This window comes from Kogia breviceps, chromosome X (assembly GCF_026419965.1).
Source record: "Kogia breviceps isolate mKogBre1 chromosome X, mKogBre1 haplotype 1, whole genome shotgun sequence".
Lineage (NCBI taxonomy): Eukaryota > Metazoa > Chordata > Mammalia > Artiodactyla > Physeteridae > Kogia > Kogia breviceps.
The window spans coordinates 133241588-133262112 of NC_081330.1; the positions used below are offsets into that span (position 1 = coordinate 133241588).

A 20525-nucleotide genomic window follows, 5' to 3' on the forward strand; every position below is an offset into this window, starting at 1 on the left:
TCTATTTTATATACAGTCGTGTGTATGTTAATCCCAGTCTCCTAATTTATCACTCCCCCCCCCCACGTTTCCCATTTGGTAACCATAAGTTTGATTTCAAAGTCTACGAGTCTGTTTCTGTTTTGTGAATAAGTTCATTGGTACTACCCTTAGATCCCTCATATACGCCATAGCACGTGATATTTGCCTTTCTCTGTCTGACTTGCTTCACTTAGTACGATCGTCTCTAGGTCCACCCATGTTGCCGCAAACGACATGATTTTGTTCTTTCTATGGCTGAGTAATATTCCATTGCATATATGTACCACATCTTCTTTATCCATTCATCTGTCGATGGACACTTAGGTTGCTTCCATGTCTTGGCTACTGTAAATAGTGCTGCTGTGAATATTGGGGTGCATGTGTCTTTTCAAATTATGGTTTTCTCCGGATATATGCCCAGGAGTGGGATTGGTGGATACTTAACCCTTACTTTCCTTCATGGTCATTCAGCCCAAATGCCAGTCGGCTTAGGGCACCGAATAAAGAGTTTCATTCCCAAGTTTCACACCTCCCAGCCCTGGGTATTTGATGGAGACGCTGCCCCCAGGACCCCAGATACATCAGAATCTCAGCACAGGGGAGTGGCTCCTGGCTTTGGTGTTCTTTAAGGCCCCTGGATCACACAGGCAGGCCTTGGAGTGACCATGGCCGAGGTGATGTAAGTCTGCAAAATCACTGTCAGGTTTGCAAGATTAATGGAAGCAGCAGAGCCTAGGGGTGCCTTGCAAACACCCCTGTTGCTTTCCAGTTGTGTGTGTCATTTGCTTCGTAGGGAAGCAGAAGGTTCCCCGGGTGCAGCATCTGGGGTGGGGTTTCCTTGGGAACCAGCTGTCACTTCGGGTGAGCATAGCTCTGACCTCAGGAACCTCAGAGCAGCTGCAGAAGCCACTGGGAGGAAGCGTGATTCATGTTAAATCGGCCGTTCAGTGCGGTTTTATGTCACAGCGAAGGGGTCCACATCAGAGTTATCATGGACTTGCTTATCCCCCAAAGAGGTGGGTGTCCTTCACAAAGTACAAAGAATGCTTAAACAGGTAAACAGAGCAAAAATATATTTTGTGTCCCAAAATGAACACGTCGTGGGCTGTATGTTCAAATCCAGACCTGGATTAGCCAGTTTCCATTACTCTCAAGTTCAGTGTGTGTGTGTGTGTGTGTGTGTGTGTGTGTGTGTGTGTGTGTGTGAAACCCTATTCCAAGGATATGAAACATCTGGCGGTAGAACTTTGTGAATAAACACGGGCTATAACACACTTGTGCTTTCTGTTTGCACAGGATGGGGGGAAGGAAAGAACAATTGATAAAAGTCTTTTATTTTAATTCTGTCATGATGGAAAAGAGTATGCATGAAGCATAAACAATTTTATACATGTTTCAGGAAGTTGTCTCCACCCAGAAAAAAAAAACAAAACAGGAACTAGGCAAGCATTTAAAGCTTGAACTCACTCAAGAATATATTTGACTCATATTTTAGGCGTTGGCCAAAGAAGAAAAAGCTTAATAATGTATAAGCTACTCCATGCATTTCTAATAGTAAAGGTTTTGATGTTATTGGAGGTCAATTTTCTTGCAATCAAAACTGCCATAAAGATGGTTTTAGGTGTACCACTTTTATTTTATTATTTTTTTTGCGTTACGCGGGCCTCTCACCGTTGTGGCCCCTCCCCTTGCGGAGCACAGGCTCCGGACGCGCAGGCGCAGCGGCCACGGCTCACGGCCCAGCCGCTCCGCGGCATGTGGGATCTTCCCGGACCGGGGCACGAACCCGCGTCCCCCGCATCGGCAGGCGGACTCTCGACCACTGCGCCACCGGGGAAGCCCACACAGGTAACTTTTTTTTTTTTTTTTTTTGCGATACGCGGGCTTCTCACCGTTGTGGCCCCTCCCGTTGCGGAGCACAGGCTCCGGACGCGCAGGCGCAGCGGCCATGGCTCACGGGCCCAGCCGCTCCGCGTCACGTGGGATCCTCCCGGACGGGGGCACGAACCCGCGTCCCCCGCATCGGCAGGCGGACTCTCGACCACTGCGCCACCGGGGAAGCCCACACAGGTAACTTTTTTTTTTTTCTTTGCGGTACGCGGGCCTCTCACCGTTGTGGCCCCTCCCGCTGCGGAGCGCAGGCGCAGCGGCCACGGCTCACGGGCCCAGCCGGCTCCGCGGCACGTGGGATCTTCCCGGACCGGGGCACGAACCCGCGTCCCCCGCATCGGCAGGCGGACTCTCGACCACCGCGCCACCAGGGAAGCCCCTAGGTGTACCACTTTTAGTGACCCATCATGTCTTTTGCAAACAAGCCAATGAAATCTTGAATACTAAGGACTTTATAAGGAACACAGACACAGAGAAAGCAGCACCCAGAGGCCAGAGTCCCAATGTGACCAAACTCGTGGGTCGATGCGTCCTTTCTCCTCCCCCGTCTCTCTCTGGGGTCAGACTCGTCCGCTCAGCATCTTCAGAAACACGGGTGATTTGACCTGCCCCTGCCCCTCCCAGAGGGCCATGTAGACTGAGCCCGTGATTCTGAACAACTCCTAACCTGCTGAACTTTTGACGCATCTGACTGTGGACGTGGTTGTGGCCGCGGCACGTGGGATCTTCCCAGACCAGGGCTCAAACCCGTGTCCCCTGCATTGGCAGGCGGACTCTCAACCACTGTATCACCAGGGAAGTCCCTACATTTTTCATAGCATGGAGATCACCGCAATATTTTTAAGGGGCTAATGAGAAGTCAAGAGGTTTTTTATATTTTTAATATAAAACAGAACCTCTTCTGCCCCTGGGAACATACTTATGAGAAGCATATAACCAAATAAAGAATCACCTTTCCTTTTCATGTTAAACCTATTAATATAGTGTTGGGCTTCCCTGGTGGCACAGTGGTTGAGAGTCCGCCTGCCGATGCAGGGGACGCGGGTTCGTGCCCCGGTCCCGGAAGATCCCACATGTCGCGGAGCGGCTGGGCCCATGAGCCCTGGCTGCTGAGCCTGTGCATCTGTAGCCTGTGCTCCGCAACGGGAGAGTCCACGACAGGGAGAGGCCCGTGTACCGCAAGATAAATAAATTTTTTAAATATAGTGTTATTTCCTACGTGAATAGGCATGTCTTAACAGTAGTGAGAGTTAACATTTATGGACTGGTTTTTAAGCACCAGGTACGAAGTCCTTTACATGATCTGAGTTTATTTGCACTACAACGCTGCAGAGTTGATTCCTCATCCCCATGATACAGAGTGAATGTCTATGTCCCCCCCCGCAATTCATAGATGGAAGCCCTAACCCCCGACATGATGGTGTCAGGAGGTGGGGCCTTTGGGGGTTGATGAGGTCATGAGGGTGGAGCCCCCCCTAAATGGGACTAATGTCCTTAGAAAAGAAACCCCAGAGAGCTCCCTCGACCCTTCCACCAGGTGGAGACACAGCGAGAAGACACCATCGATGAACCAGGAGGAGGGTCCTCACCAGACGCTAAATCTGCCCTCGCCGGGATCTCAGACCTCCAGCCTCCAGGACGGTGAGAAATACACCTGTATTGTTTATAAAGCACCCAGTCTGTGATAGTTTTGCTGTAGCAGCCCAAATGGACTAAGACACCCCATTTTAAGGGCTGAGATACAAGGCTGGGACCTGCTGAGGGGTCATCCAGCCTGCAGATGGAATTTGGGCTCTGCTCACAAAGCACATGAGCTTAACCGTTCTGGGTCTCCTCAGCCCTTCCTCCCATGACTCCATGACTTGATTTACGTTGCTCTTGGAGTACCCACCTCTTGGAGCTATCTTAATATTCATGAAGATACCGCTTTTATGATCATAACGTCCCTTATCAATTAACATCAGCTGTCACCACCATGGCCACACTCTAAACATCACTTTACAGTCATAATTGTCAGTCTCACCAGCGTATGATCTTTCCAACACCACCAATTAGTTTATGTTCCCCCCGTGAAAACACTTCTTGAAAAATAAATGAGCAGGACTTCCCCGGTGGCGCAGTGGTTGAGAATCCGCCTGCCGATGCAGGGGACACGGGTTCGTGCCCCGGTGCGGGAGGATCCCACATGCCGCGGAGCGGCTGGGCCCGTGCGCCACAACTACTGAAGCCCGCGCGCTCTAGGGCCCGCGTGCCATGACTACTGAGCCCGCACGCCGCAACTACTGAAGCCCGCGCGCCTAGAGCCCGTGCTCCGCAACAAGAAAGAGAAGCCACCGCAGTGAGAAGCCCGCGCACCGCAACAAAGAGCAGCCCCCGGCTCGCCACAACTAGAGAAAGCCAGCGCGCAGCAGCAAAGACCCAAATCAGCCAAAAAGAAGAAGAAAAGAAAGAGTAGTTCTTTGAAACTCATCAAGAGAGCAGCCACACTTTGAAAAATGTACGTTTTCCCCCCAGGCTAGATCCAGTTTTGAGACGTCAGAGACACTGATGATTTTCTACCGTTTTCCCAAAATTAACAGCGAGCCTGCCTTTCCTGGCTGAGTGGTTAACACACAACGTGGATAATGCTGCAGGTTGGGTGGAGGGTGGTTATTCCCGAAGACAAACTGATCCCGGAGACCAGCAGGGGGCGGTGGCGTGGAGTGAGATCTGAATTCCCCGCCCAGGAGCTGAACCTGGGAAGCCTGGATGAAAACCAGGAATGCTAGACACCGCACCCCCTGGCTCTTGCCCCCAGTGAAAAATGCATTTCTCACGGTGGTAAAACTGTAAAGACAGGTACAAAGTTTATGATTAGAGACATAGCACAACAAGTGGGAGAGCACACAGGGAAACAGTTTGCTTAGTTAAGACAGAAGCAGGACAGAGACGCACACCCGGAGAGAAAGGGTGTGGGCGTCCCCCCTAATGAGGAGAAGCCCAGGAAAGAGGCGGTTAGTTCATTCATACAGGGCGGTTCTTTCCGGTCTTTGTTTACCTTTGGCCAATTACCTGGTTTCTTTTTCCACACCTGCCCTGCCTAGGACCCTCCTTAACATGCGTGTGCAACTTTTTTCCAAGATGGATTTCAGCCCAGAGGCCTATGGGACGGCCTTAGCATCACCTATTATGGGGTGGCGCCCCCTCCTTTTGGACCGCCAAGGAGGCTTTCTGCGCATGTGCAATGCCTCCCTTGCCCCAAGGATGGGAAACGTATGACCTCTTGATCTTTTAAGAGAGTTTAGTCCCACTCTGTCCCTGCCGTAAAAATGTCCGATGTCAGGTGATTTACCCTATTTCTGTTGCTGGTTTTTTTTGTTGTTGTTGTTGCTGGTTTTAATATCGAGGTGCAGCTCTTGAAATATAGACAGGAGTCGGGTCATAAATATGTAGTCCTGGAGCCCAGTTTGTCTCTTGCTTCAGGAAATGTAAACAGGAGGCTGGTAATGAATGTCCGGCCTGGAGCCCGTCTTCTTCTCACCCGAGGAGGCCACTTGTCAATGTCTCCCCTGCAGCCCTTCTATCTCTGCCTCCAAACGGGAGATCATCAGCAATCCTAGAGGGTCTGCTGGGACCCAGGCAAGAGCCAGGTTGGGAATGAATTCCGTGTTTTGACAGGGACGCCGTTTCCCTCCCTGGAACCCGAAGAATAGAGGGCAGACCCTTCACTGCTGCTGTTGGAAGCTGGCAAAGAACAAGCTGTGGGAAGAATGTGGTCCTGTTGCCAAAGCTACAGCAGGATCCTTGCTCAAAGCCTGCTGACCTCCACGTTTAACAGGACTTAACAGAAGGAACTTACAGGGAGAGATAACCCCAAACCAGCTGGAACCAGCTGGAACCATCAAGACGGCAAAGAATCTGACCTTCAACAGACCCTCAGTCTCCTTCTAGGCTGTGAATGGAAACCAAGGTTAACCATACAGTCTTAGAAAAGGTCCTTAAAGCCCAAGGCCATATGGGAACCACCCAAGTGCCCATCCAAGGATGAATGGACCAAGAAAAGGGGTCGTGTACATACAATGGAACATCACTGGGCCTTAAAATCAGAGGAAACCCTGCCATTTGGGACAAGGTGGATGGACCTTGGGGCGTTGTGCTAAGTGAGATTAGTCGGAAGAAGACAAATTCTGCATCATCTCATCAAAAAAAACTTTTAATGGAGTACAGTTGATTTACAATGTTATGTTAGTTTCAGGTGTACAACAAAGTGACTAGTTGTTATATACATAGACCCACTCTTTTTTTAGATTCTTTTCCCATGTAGGCCATTACAGAGCACTGAGTAGAGTTCCCTGTGCTACACAGTAGGTCCTTATCAGTTATCTATTATTTATCTAGAGGCATCATCTCATTTTTATGTGGAATCTGAAATTGTCAAATTCATAGAAGCAGCGAGCAGGATGGGGGGAGGGGAAATGGGGAGATGTGAGCCAAAGGGCACAAAATCTCAGTTATACAAGGTAAATAAGTTCTGGAAATCAACTATAGCCTACGGCTAACAAGACTGCTATTATTGTAACTTGAAACTTGCTAAGAGGATAGCTCTTCACTGTTGTTACCAAAAAAAAAAGAAAAAGAAAAAGGAAAGAACATGGTAGGTAATGTGCGGTGATGGATATGGTGATTAACCTGTGATCAGTTTCACCAGGTATATCAAAACTTAAAGCTGTGCGCCTTAAGTATATGTCATTCTTATTTGTCAAAGATACTTCAATAAAGCTAAAAAAGGGGGAAAGAAGATTCCAGAGCAGATAGTTTCCTTCGCTTTGACACACTAGGAGCTCAGCCTTTCTAGGAATGGAATGCCATCCGGAGTCCAAACTCTGCAGCTCACCCCAATCCCCTTCCTACTCCTCAGCCTCTGGCGCCACTAATCGACTTTCTGGCTCTGTGGATTTGCCTATTCTGGACGTTTCCCATCAACGGAATCACACGCCGTGTGTCCTTCTGGGTCTGGCTTCCCTCACTGCGCATCCTGTGTTCAAGGTCCGTCCACGTGGTAGCCTTGCGTCAGGGCTTCAGTCCTTTTCACGGCTGTGTGATATTCCACTGTGTGCGTGGACCCCACGCTGTTTCCCCATCCGTCTGTGGATGGACACTTGGGCTGTTTCCACATTTATGCCCATTATAAATAGTGCTGCTACGGGCACCATGCATACGAGTGCACACGTGTTCGTGCGGACATGTGTTTTCACGGCTCTTGTGTGTCTACACCCAGGAGAAAAATACCTGGGTCACATGGTAAGTCTACAGCTAATCTGTTGAGGAACCCCTAGACTGTTGCATAACTGCATCCTTTTCATTTCAGTTTAAATGGACTTAAATCCAGCTCCTAGACTCTGCCCCACTGGGAAATGTAATCTTCCCAATTACTGTGGTTCCCTCCCCTCCTGAGACTCTCACAAGAATTTGGGTCATGCTCCATTTTCAGACAACTTGAAAACTGGTCCATCACAGATGCACTCGGAGCTTCACTCCCCCTTCACCCCCTCTACCTGCGACCAGCATCCCCTGATATCCTGAGGATGCAGGAATCTGTACCAAGACTGGGAACCGAGGAACCCAGAGGCCAGTCTCCCCGGACATGAGCAGCACCAGAATTCCTGCAGCTTTTCCTGGTGCCCAGATATCCACACATCGGCCCTGGGAGCTGGTCACCTGGTCAGGGGTCCTTAGTCAGTCACCGAGGCATCCCTGCCATCCAGCAGCCCCTGCAGTGGACGATTAGGGAAGTGAGAAATAAACATTTATTTTACACGTCTTTTTTTTTTTTGGCTGCACCGCAGCAGCTTGCGGGATCTTAGTTCCCCGACGTGGGATCAAACCTGGGCCCCAGGACTTCCCTGGTGGCGCAGTGGTTAAGAATCCGCCTGCCAACGCAGGGGACACGGGTTCGAGCCCTGGTCTGGGAAGATCCCACATGCCGCGGAGCAACTAAGCCCGTGCGCCACAACTACTGAAGCCCACGCACCTAGAGCCCGCGCTGCACAACAAGGGCAGCCACTGCAATGAGAAGCCCGTGCACCGTGACAAAGAGTAGTTCCCGCTCTCCACAACTAGAGGAAGCCTGCCTGCAGCAACAAAGACCCAACGCAGCCAAAAAACACAAACAAGCAAACAAAAAACCCGCCTGGGCCCCCAGCAGTGAAAGCCCATAATCCTAACCACTGGACTGCCAGGGAATTCCTAGAAATAAACATTTAACATTTAATGTGTTAAGACACTGAAATTCCAGGGCTTATGTGTCCCCATAGTGATTTCACTGTATACAGTAGATGGCTTAAAACACTCCAGTGATGCTGCTGCTCTCATTTTTGGGGAGAAGGGTGCATCACACACGATGGAGCACCTCCTCTCCTGGGCATATTTCCAGAGACAAATGAAAACTCTAATTCGAAAAGATACATGCACCCCAATATTCACAGCAGCACTCTTCACAATAGCCAAGGAATGGATCAAGAAGATGTGGTACATACAGACAATGGAATATTACTCGGCCATAAAAAAGAATGAAAGAATGCCATTTGCAGCCACATGGATGGACCTAGAGAATATTATGCTTAATGAAATGTCAAACACAAGTACTGCGTGATATCCCTTACGTGTGGAATCTAGAAAAAGTAAACCAAATGAACGTCTAGGCAAAACAGAAGCGGACTCACAGAGATAGAGAACAAAGTAATAGTTCCCAGTGGGGAGAGGGGAGGGGGGAGGGGCAGGATGGAGTAGGGGATTAAGAGGCGCAAGCTATTATGTATTAAATAAGCTACACGGATATATTGTACAAGACGAGGAAGGTAGCCAACGTTTTATAATAAAGGGAAGTGGGGTATAACGTGTACAAACATTGAACCACTATGTTGTACACCTGGAACGTATATAATGTCGTAAATCAGTCATGGCTTAGGAAATGGACAATCGGCCCCGGCTTCTCTCTCCCTCCCGCTTTCCCCAACCCGTCCACTTCCTCTCTAGAACCCAGCACCACACCACCAAAGTTTCCATTATTACAGAAGCTTAGCCGGGCCAAGCAACCTCCAAACTCCCTAACAAAATGCGCCCTCTTTGTCCCCGCTCTGCGCTCTTCCCAGACCCGACGGACGGCAGGTGACACCGTGCACAGCACCCCAGGGGCGGCCGGGCAGGTGGACCCAGGGCGGCGACCAGGCTTCCGACAGACACCCGGGCAACAGCAGCTGCGCCTGGAAAGGACCAGGCGGGCAGCGCGCGCCCTGCAGGGCCAGTAGGTGGCGCGATGAGATCGCGGTAAAGGGAATCCGAGCTGCGCCGGTGCCTGCGTCCCGGGACGCCCTCCCCACCCCCACCCCCCGGATCCCAGCTGGAGTCTGCGGGGCAGCCTCACCCCGCAGGCCGTGCCAGGTCCTCACACACGTGTGATGACCCCGCACAATCATCCCCCAGGACCCTCCCCATCCTCGAAGGAAACCCAGCCAGGGTGTCACAGCCCAGCCCCACCCAAACCCTGGCAGGCGCGAGATGCACGAGGTCAGAGGGCGATGAAAGAATGAATATCTTAACCCCACTCCCAGACACAGAACGCTAACGCAGGGTTCCCAGAGGGGACAGGTGAGGGGGAGGGATAAATTAGGAGCTTGGCGTGCACAGATACGTGTTACTGTACCTAACATAAACAGCAAGGTCCTCCTGTGTAGCACAGGGAACTCTGTTCAATATCCCGGGATCACCTATAAGTGGAAAAGAATCTGAAAAAGCACAGATATTTCTAGAAGTATAACTGAAGCAGTCTGGGGTACCCTTGAAACTAACGCCACATTGTAAACCAACCACACTCCAATTTACGAAGAGGATAAATACCAGACAACGTGAAGCACAGGAGACACTTTGCCGTCGTGAGTTTTCTGACGCCCCAGATGGGCGCCCAGGTCTGGCTTTACACTTGGAAATTTGGAATTTGTGTTCAAGGCAGGGGAGATTTAAAAATCGCACTTCTGTTTGACCCTCTACCTTACACCTTTTTAGAAACAAAAAGTAATCATCTATTGACACTGAATGACCCCTACCGTCGTCCCCGCAAGGAAGGGCGGGGTTCAAACCCCATAGACGAGTTGGTCTGGCTCTCCCTAGCTATCTCCTTTGAAAGGGGCACAGTCCTTCCTACCTCAAAGGGATGGGCTTTATGTAAAATATTTCCACACACAGGAAACACCATGAAAGGGGAATCAATTAACCCGTATGGTCTGTTTGTTCCCCTCTAGTCGCCCAGTCGCATATTTTCCCTACTAGGGCATTCCTATAGGTTATTACAAGATACCGAATATGGTTCCCTGTGCTCTACGGCAGGTCTTTGTTCGTCATGTTACATTCAGCCTGACGGTTACGGCTGTGGAGCACGCGGGCATTCCTGCCTTAAAGGATATGACTTTTTTTCAAAGAACACAAAACTGCTCGTTAAATATCCCACTGACAGAACCAGGAGGTCCTCTGGACACCTGAGTTTCCCCCGTCTCTTTAGGGAGGGTGGGTGGTGTTGAGCTTGTCACAAAAGTGGGCATTTTCCTACAAGCCATCAACGCTCTATCTTGGCAGGATTCCCCCTGATTTTCACAGACCATCAATCTTTATCAAGCACCCACTTCGTGGGAAGCAAGGACCCCCCCCCCAATAAAAGGGCATAAATACGGATTGAAGTCAGTTCTCGGGATCTCCTGATTGAGGAGCGTTTCAAATGTTAATTCGAAGCCACAGACCTGCACGCAAATTATAAAAGAGTCCACACTCTGTCGACAGCACCCTGGATGCATGAAATACAGATGTTTATCCCATCCACCTGATACACATTTTTTAAAAGGAGACTATCAACCCAACCATTCAAAAGTAAAACCCTTTCCTACGGTTCCCATAGTTGGTCACCGACCCATAGCTGCTGCAATAAAGTTTTTTGTAAAGTGCTCAAGTCTGAACTTGCCATGAGCGCTGCCTTTGTTACTCTGTTACTTGATGAGTACCTTTCCAATGCACTGAGTTTAATGCATCCGTCTTTTGGAACAAAGCAGTTATATCCCAAGAATGTGAGGAATGTTTCCGTGTAAAGCGACCCCACTCCAAGAGGCAGATGGGCTACAGCTGCTTTCCTTTACTGGCAAGTCTTTCTCCTATAGGGCGCTTCTGTTCACAGACGGAAATGCAGCACAACTAAATTATTCGTTTCGGTGTATTAAGTGCACCTACATAAAACCTTAGCTATTACCCACTGCGCTGACCCGTATGAACTTTGAAAGGATTTGGACAAATTGTAAAAAGGCACATCCCACAGATAAGAAAGCTGAGAGAGTCAAGGAGAGCAGAAGCCACACACTAAAAAGATGAAATGCCATCCCAGCCTTAGGGTGGGTGACATCTTGCTACTATGGAAACATCCCGTTTTAGTCCACTGGCTCTTGTTGGTTTTTATCATTTGCTTTGTTTTTTGGCCTCAATTAGCAAGTCTGTTTTCGCCTAAGCCAACATGTAGGCGAAAACCTATAATCCCAAAAACCTATCAAGAAGGAAAAGAACGCTAATTTCAATACCGCCACTCTCATCCCAAGACACATGCACCAGCCACAGAGCCAGAGAGAAAACTGACAGTTTACAAATAGAGTTTTATGAGCGGGAATTCTGGAATCCAGGAACGGGACACCTGACCAAGCTTCACCCGTGCTGAATACTGGTGACTTGACGTGGAAATCCAGGAGACGGGTCCTCAGATCCGTAATCCTCCACGGGAGATAGACATGGGGGGGCCGTTCGGGCAAGTCTTCCTGTGATAAAAACACACATGTGGGCGTTCCAAGTGATGCCGAGGGAGAAGCAATTATTATTGGATTAATTCAGGCAACTGAGTCAAGCCAGAGAAAGACACTGTCCAAAAACTCTCAGGAAGGGTGTTCAGTCTTCTATGTAAAACGCTGGGCCGCCCCCAGCTTGCTCCAGGGTTACCCCAAAGACCTGTAGTCCGTTCAGGAAAATACACACATCTCTTCCACAAGCCTGCCTAGAGAGAGTGGCTCGCCAGGGGTCCACAGCTTCTCTGGTTGGACCACGGCCAATGCGTGCTCCGACAGACATCAAGCCAGACAATCCGACAGGAGGGGACTGGGTTCCTGATTCTGCTAGAGTCACGCAGGAGCCCTGGGTCATTGGGGGGCCTTCCCTGCTCTTGTCTGCCTGCCCCAAACCCATGGGGTGCCCTTGCCCCTGAGTTCCCAGATGCTGCCGCCAGCTCAAATGGAAACCAATCCAGGGGGCTCACCTGTGGCTTACAGATGTCCGCTCATGGCTTGGCTTAGCAAGAACAAGGAGGGAAAAGATTGGGAGTTTGGGGTCAGCAGATGCAAACCAGTAGATACAGGATGGATCCACAACAAGGCCCTACTGCAGAGCCCAGGGAACTCTAGTCAATCTCCTGGGATAAACCATCATGGCAAAGAATATGAAAGAAGAATGTATGTATATGTATGACGAATCCCTTTGCTGTACAGCAGAAATTAACACACGATTGCAAATCAACTCTATGTCAATAACATTTTTTAAAAATTTCGTTCCTAACGTTCCATCCAAACGCCCCCCAGTCGTAGTTTCTGCATCTTTCAACTCTCCGCCCACAGGGTGGCTACCCTCTAGCACCTTTGACAGACAGTATCCATTACGAGCCGGCACATGTGTGTGTGGGGGCGCATGGGCTCGCAGACACACACACACACACACACACACGCACACACACACATACCCAGAGCTTCCTGGCACAGCACTGACGCTTCCTGCAGGTGGCGCCTTCTGCTGTTACAATCCACCGGGTTTTTCACAAATCCCATTTGCATCCACCCCAATCCACCTCAGACCCCTCTCACTGGTCGTGGCCTGCGTCCTGAAGAACAGTGCACCAGAGCCAGGACGAAGGCGTGTCGATTCATCCGTGATTTCTTTCTAAAGTTCAAGTTCCCCTGTAGGGACAGTCTGGCCTGGATTTTCAGGTTGCTTTATACACTCAGGAGCAAGGAAAGGTTTTAGACAAACGTACACACGTTGGAAAAAAGAGGAAGCCCTGACGGCTAAGAGTGGACCACCAGAGTCCATCGTGGTCCGGAGGCCTGCGGTTCAACCACTGCACCTAGGAAGAGGTTTTAGCAGCTCCTGAATTTTGATCTCGGAACCAACCATGTATCTGATTCCAAAACAATTCACTCCAGGAAGATCCCAGGCACTGAAAGTTGTCTTGCTGCAGGACTTGGAAGAGGAAAACCCACGGCAGGAGTAAATAGAAATAAAAGGCAACAAGGACAATTCTGCTAGTGGAAGGAGAACGGACAGGAGCCTCCGCGTGAGAGAAGGTTTCAGATAAAGCCAGGAGTGCGGGGAACAGGGGCTGAGAACAAAAGTTAAGTAACGCCGACGAGGGTGCGCAGAGCAGGCTGGGTCTGAGGGTGTACAGAGCCTGGACACATTATGAGTTTTACGGGTGAGGGTATGCTTCTCGACAGAGTGACTGTTCTCTCTCCATCCACAGGACTAGCTTCCATGTCAAGGCTCCTCCAGGAATCCGATTAAGTTAAACACACACACACACACACACACACACACACTCACACACACACAAGATGTTAACAAACAGGGACCAACCAGAACACACCAAAGCTCACAAGAGCAATGAAGAAAATGCTCCCTGAACTGAGTTCTTTTTCTCACAGTCAACATCCAAGTCCATTTGGTGAGCAAAGAATGGTGGCATATGTCCTCGGACACCTCCTATGCCTTCACACCAGGGCGGCTCTGGCTCTGGGCGTCAGAGAGGTTCTGCAGACAAAGTTAAGTTTAACGAAGAATGTCAGAGATGGGCTCCCCTCCCTAGCGGACCCCCAAGAAACAGGAACTCTGTGTGTGTGAGTGTGGTAGGAGCACCGGAAACGGGCACAGACACTCGGTTACCCTTCTTGTTTTGGCCAGGGAACAGCTCGAGGCTGGGAATGCAGGTGCCTTTCAAAATTAGAGCTGCAGCCCTGGAAAAAGATGCATACATAGTATGGCTGCTCATCGGATACTTGCTGGGGGGTACCAACAGTTTGCTCTGTGTGTGTGCAGACACTAGGCATCTCCCCTCCCCCCCAGGTGACCTTGAGAAGCCCCCTGACTGCAGATCCTGCTGGCCTCGGTCACCTCACCTGCAAGGACATGCCTTCAGCCCCTATTCCTTCCACAGACCGCAGACCCGTCCTGGCTGCCCGGAGCCGGGGATGTGGCCTCCTTCTTTGGCACCAGCGCGGCTGGGTACCCTCCGTTCTTCCTATGCTGTACCGGGGGGAGAGCACAGTCCCCCGGGATGGGCTGCAGGAAGGGGTCCAGGGCCACTCTGGAATCCACTCCTGACTCTTTCCTCCCCTGTGTCCACGCCGGACCAGGCCATCCCCCTACGATCAGCGTGCACGTCTTGCCTGAATCCTCACTCAGCTGCCGAGTGAGATGGTATCAAAGGGGATGCTGTTTCCGGTGGGGTCAGGTCCTGTGTCCTGTGTGCCAGGCTCTGAAGGTCGCCTGGAGTGAGTGCAGGAGAAGAGTCCCTGTCTGCCCCCCCCGCCCCCGAGGCACCCGGGACTCAGGGATGGGGGGTTCCCTGCAGATGCGTTCCTCCCGTTCACAGCCCCTCACCCTGCACACATGAGGCCTTCTGAGCCCCCGGGCCCTGGCGTTGGGGGCCTCACGTGGTGGAGACTGGAATCGGAGCTCCTGGGGCCTGAACGCCCTATCCTCTGGGACAGGGGTGGCTCTGTTTTTTGCATATCCCGAAGTTCTAGTCTAGGCCCCGGTACCCCTGGCCTGCACCGCATCCCTGAAGCGCTGGGCTGGGGGGATTCTACCTCCTTTCCCTGTCCCTGCCGGAAGGGCCAGCGGGCGTCAGTCCTAAGCGCAGCCCAGCCCGCAGGAAAGGGGTGTGTGTGCGTGTGTGTGCGTGAGTGTGTAGGCGGTGGGGGACAAGGTCTGGTTTGTCGTGCACAAGGCCCAGCCCGGGAGGGTGGGACACGCGCGTATGGGAAGGGGGCGCGGGTGTGCGAGGCTTCTCCTCCGGCAGGGCACAAGCCCGCCTCCCCATTCCGGGAGGTCCAGTCCCGGGCTCCTCGTCTATTTCCCCCAGAACGGGGCGCCCCCTCACGTAAGGGCACTCTGGTCTGAACCGGCCCCCTGTCTCGGCCCCATCGCGTCTGCACCCCGTCCTGCCCGGGTGGGTCAGCCCTGAGTCGGACGCAACCCGCAGCCCCTCCCGAGTGCAGCCAGCCGCGCTCCGGGAGACAGAAGGCAGGAAGGGGCTGCCCGTGTCCGCCGGCTGCCTCTCGCCCGCCTTGCCCGGGGCCTCCGCAATGACCGCTCAGCGCCCCGGCCGCGGGCCGGGGGGCGGGCGCCCGGGAAAGGCGGAGCGCGGGGGGCGCGCGGACGGGGAGCGGGCGGACCGCCCAGGCTGAGACGGCGCCAGAGGGCCGGGGGGCCGGAGCGCCAGGGCGGGAGGGGGCGCGCGCGGGGCCGCGGGTGGGGCCGCGGCTCTCCCCCCGCCCCGGCGCGCCGCAGCCCCTCCCCGCGCGCGGCCCCGCGCCTCCCCGCCGCGCCCACGCCGCCCGGCAGCCCCGCGCCCCACGCCGCCCGCGGACGGCCGCGCGCCGCGCCCCGCGGGGCCGGGCTTCCACCTGTCCCCGCGCGCCGCCTTCTCGCCGCCGCCCAAGTTTGCGGGGACCTGCCGGGCGCGCCGCCTCGTCGCCTCCGTCCGCGTCCGCGTCCTCGCCCATGGCCGCCGCGCCCCCCGCGCCGCCCGCCCAGCCCCGCGGCCGCCGGGCCCGGTGAGCGCAGGAGCGCGGGCCCCGGAGCGGCGCCGGGCGGTCGGACCCCGCGCGCAGCCGCCCGGAGCAGCCGCGGCCGAGCGGCGGGCGCCCGTCCCCGGCACGGAGCACTGCGGATGAGGCGCGGGGCCGGCGCGGGGCTCCGGGCGCGCTCGGGGGTCGTGAGCGCCGCGCCCCGCGCCCCGCTCGCCCCGCCGGGGCCATGCAGTCGCTCATCTCGCCGGTGACCAAGGCGGTCCTGGTGGCCCTCTTCATCTTCGCCATCCTGCTCATCCTGTACGTGATCCTCTGGTACATCTGCCGCGATGTGGACTGCGACCACGGCATCTGAGCGCCGCGGCCCCCGGGGCCCGCCGCGCTGAGGGCGCCCCCGCGGCGCCGGGCATGGGGGCTGGGCGGCCCGCCGGCGCCCCCGGCCCCGGGCCCCCGCCGCGCGCCCGCAGCAGCTGCCTGGCCTTGACCTTCAGGGACGGAGCGGGCGGAGCGGGTAAGTGCACTCCGGCGGCCGCCCCGCGGGGCGAGGCGGGGGCGGGCCACAACTTCGCGGAGGGCGCGGGGTGCCGGCGCGGGACGGGCCCCGCCACCCGGGGGGAGGCGGCGGCGGGAGGGCGCGCTGAGGGCCGGGCGCCCCCCGATGCAGCCCGGCGCCGCGGGGGCGAAGAGCCAGGCGCTCCCGCCTTGGGCCTCCCCCGCCAAGGGTCGCCACCTGCGCGGCGGCCCGGGGCGGAGCGGGACCGAGCTCCCGGGCGCCCGGCTGGTGCCGCGCGCTGCCGGCTCCCCAGCCGTCGGCCCGCGGGCGCGGGGACCCCGCGCGGAGGACCCCGGGCAGCGCCGCCGAGCCGTGCGGAGAGAGCGCGGCGCGGGGCGGGGGGGGGGGGGCCGCGAGCGCCATCCACCGCAAAGGGACACCTCCCTCCAGCCGTGGAAAACGGGTCGAAAGCCCGGGGCGCCCTCCTCACGGCCCAGGCACCCCCAAGAGGCGCAGACCCGCGGGGAGGGGAATCCCTCCCCGGGGCCCTAGCCCCCTACCCCAGAGGAGAGGAAACGTGGGAACGCTTTGCCCTCCACCAGGTGTGCCGAGCAAGTTTGCGACTTAAATAAATAGCTTGTTGTCCAGAAAAAAAGACCTCTCTCTGAACGTCTCTGTGCAGGAGGAAAGTGTGAGGAAAAACACCCATCTTAGACAGGCCGCCAGCTTATGCACCTCCGGGTGGCTAGGCCGTCTTCCTGGGGTCATCAGGGCAGAGGGGGGTGTTTGGGTCCCGGTGGTCATGTGGGAGACGCCCCAGCTCTCAGCAGCCCTGCTTTGTGCAATTCCTGTTCGTGTATTCCTCTCCCACTAACCGTTTCCAGCCCCTGGAGGGTTAAGGAAACTGAAAGCGCACACACTCGTCGTCCCCGGGAATCTTTGGAAAACCCAAGGGGAGCGAGCCTGTCTGATGTGGGCCGATCAGGGTTTGTGCGCGTTGCGTGGGTTTTCTCCTGCGGTTAAAATTGGTGCGGAGTCGGTGAGTGGTCCTGCAGCCTCCAGCGCACGTCTCCAAGATCCAGTGTTCTGAGGACCAGGAGGGAGGGGAGGCGAGACCCATTTTCAAGATAACAAACGCTATTTGAGGGAATGGAGATCCGAGGACACCCCCCAGACGATGCCCCGAATGCAAATGCATCCCGAAGGCGTTCTGTGGAGCTGGCTGGGGAAACAAACGCTCCCCTGTCACATGCGTCTCTGGAGGGCCTGCCCCAGCTCCCCTTCCCCTGTCCACCCCCCCACCCCCGACCCCAACCCCCAGCTCAACAGCCAGAGCCTAAGATTTGCTCGGCTGAGTTCGAAACAGACCAGGCAAATACTTCTGATGAATTTCTGAAGCGCTGCGCCTTAGGTGTCAGGTGAATTAGCCGCGCGGAAGGGGGTTAAAAGATTCGTGATCACATCCCCAAATGTGATGCCTTGAAAACTGTCCACCCCTCCCCCAGAGAAAGTACCTGGCAAGTCTGCATCCCATGCACGGCACGTGAATTGGGATCCAAAATTACAACAAACACGTACACTGCGGGAGAGTGGATTAGGAAAGGGGAAGCCACCAATAGTTGGGGGTTGGTCACTAGTGGGGCCCATCTGGCAGGGGTAGGAAAACACCTGTACAAGGGAAAGAGCCCAGCATTACATAACTGAGACGGTCCAGGGTGTTTTCCTGCGGCCGGAGGGTCGGTCCCCCACGGCTGACGGTTCTGGCCACACACACACACACACACACACACACACACACGGGAACGGGACCCCATTTCCATCCGGTGACGTGTCAGGTCGGTACATGCTGGGCCTCCCTTGGGTTATTTTCCTCACATGCCATTTCAATCCTGACAGCTCAGCATTGATTCCATTTCCCAGAGAATGCCTTCCCATCAGTTAGAAACCAGCCATCGGCATATTATTTCTATGACCCATGAAATGCGTCTCCTTCGTGATCATTACCGTGCCTGTGGAGAGGGTCTTCGCACAATCAGGACAAAAGCATAGGGTCCCAGAATTCAAATTGCCAGGCGTGTGTGAAGTCGGCTGCTCTTAACGAATATGTGAGTTAATGCTCTTGCAGTGACACAGTAATGCTCACGGTATAGACACTCGCCCCCTCCCACCCCGACTTAGACCAGGGTAGAACCACGGCCCTTTAGACAAAATGCAGTCGCGGCCCCTCACGTTCACAGTAGCCTCTGTGATCTACAAAAGACCTTCCCAAATGGTCTTCCGGATCGACGCCAGCATCCCCATTTCAGGTACAAACCAAGGTAGTTTCTCGCCCAAGGTCATGGAGCCAGAAGTGCCGAGGCGTCACTGGTAAAGGACAGAGTCACAGCCGGGGAGCTTCTGGCCGGAGAGGGGCTGCTCGGGAGACCTTCCTCTGCTTCTGTGAAAGGAGCGCCCTGTTCCCTCTTATGTCCACGACTGTATGTTTCTTTCCACCCATCACCTCTCCAAGGGAGCCCGAGCTCCTGGGGACCCTTTGGGTATCTACTGTCTAAAGAAAAGGGACTGCTCATCTGCCTCAAGACAGCAGCCTCCACCAAGAATCATTCTCTGGGGCCCAGAAAGATCACTCCTGAATCCAGTGGGGGAGGCTGATCTCAAAAGGCTGGAAGAGCGTGACAAGGTAGAAATATCTGTCCCGTCACCTTCTGAATTTTCTGCGGGCAAGCAACAAATCCAGAGTGCCTGCCAAAAGGAAAAAACAAAATGTGGCTTCCTATAAATAACAATTACATCTAATATTTACAGAGTGTGTTACAAAGTACCAGACAGAGTTAAGAGGATGTTATTTACGTCGCATTTTATCCTTCTGACAGCAACACAAATCTAATGATTATCCCACTTATACAGAACAGAAAAAAAGAGGCTAAAAGAAAAAGGTTATGTAATTTTCCTAAGATTGCAAGGAAAAAAAAATCAGTCACCAAGAGTCTCCAGCCTCTTACCCCGGACCTGCGTGCATGCTCATGTGTATCTGTAAATAAAACCTCACCTCCATGGCTTTCCGATTCCAAAAATTTTTAATTGTGTTTCTATCTTCACCTCTCCCTTAGGGCTTAGGAATGATATTCTTCTTTTAAGTTGTTTCTGATAGATTTCAAAATAACTGCTTAATATGTATTTGCAGGCATTGTCCACAGAGGTTTCAATTTTTAAAAAGCTTTTGACTTATTTCTTTATAAATATTGATAATCAGCTATACAAATTTGAAAAAGTGAATTCAAGAGTGTGCCTAATATATAAAATAGATAACGAACAAGGACCTACTGTATAGCCCGGAGAACTATACTCAATATTTTGTAATTACCTATATGTGAAAATATTCTGGAAAAGAATACACACACACACACACACACACACACACACACATATACACACATATATATATAAAACTGAGTCACTTTGCTGTACACCTGAACCTGACACAGCATCGTAAATCAACTATAGTTCAATTAAAATTTTAAAAGGAGTGTGTCTATATTTTTATATTTTGGAAGTTATCAGTTAATGTTCCTAGGGCAAGGAAAGCTTTTGTTTTTGTTCGTTTGTTTGTTGTTGTTGGCTCTGCACCGCCGGGCTTGTGGGATCTTAGTTCCCCGACCGGGGATTGAACGCTTGAACCCAGGCCTTCAGCAGTGAAAGCGCCGAGTCCTAACCACCGGACCGCCCGGGAATTCCCGGACTGCACTTTTTTAATAACAGTGTCCTAACATACTTTGTCTTGCGAACTTATTTGTGTTCTACGAGGCTTGCGCTTTGCGTCCTGTGTGGTGTAAAGAGGCCCCCAAAGCCCCCTCCTGTGCCCCCCACCCCTTTCTGCCCCAAACTGAAGGTTTCTCCAAAGAGGCAAAGGGTGGCTGCTGGAAGCCTCGGCTTCTTTCAAAGAATGGTTAGTTGGTGGAAGCCAGCACCTTGGATCTGCACAGAAGCCTCAGGGGAAACAGGGAAACAGAGCATCCAGAGCCCAGCACGAGGGAAAACTGGTGACATTTAGAAAGGACGCTGATGGCCAATCGCGTAAGAGAGAACTCTGTGAAAGGTAAACTTGAGCAGGGCAGGAGCAGGCTGCCTCACACGTGGCCGGGGTATCGGCTTGCTGGGCCGTTGATTTTTGCTCAGGATGTGTGAGCTGATGGGCGGGGTTGGGGAAGTATAATCCTGGGGTTTCGTACTCTGTGAGCTGATGTACCTATCCCCCATCTCCCGCA

General features: G+C 53.4%; 1 protein-coding gene across 16 annotated transcripts in view; it reads left to right on the forward strand.

The window, feature by feature from the left end:
• Window positions 1–20525, forward strand: part of LOC136793400 (uncharacterized) — a 51864-nt gene that overhangs the window by 21435 nt on the left and 9904 nt on the right. For 3 of the 16 annotated variants that reach the window (XM_067023343.1, XM_067023347.1, XM_067023348.1), the window contains exons 4-6: window positions 3449–3552; window positions 9042–9193; window positions 10273–10892. The exons of 2 other annotated variants lie outside the window; for them this stretch is intronic. In XM_067023343.1, coding sequence (XP_066879444.1) covers window positions 3449–3552; window positions 9042–9193; window positions 10273–10463 — 447 coding nt within the window. In that variant the 3' untranslated portion in view covers window positions 10464–10892. Of the gene's footprint in view, window positions 1–3448; window positions 3553–4994; window positions 6937–7381; window positions 7708–9041; window positions 10893–14076; window positions 14165–20525 lie in introns of those variants that run through there. 11 more of the 16 variants (XR_010838595.1, XM_067023346.1, XM_067023351.1 and 8 more) reach the window with 9 other exon arrangements.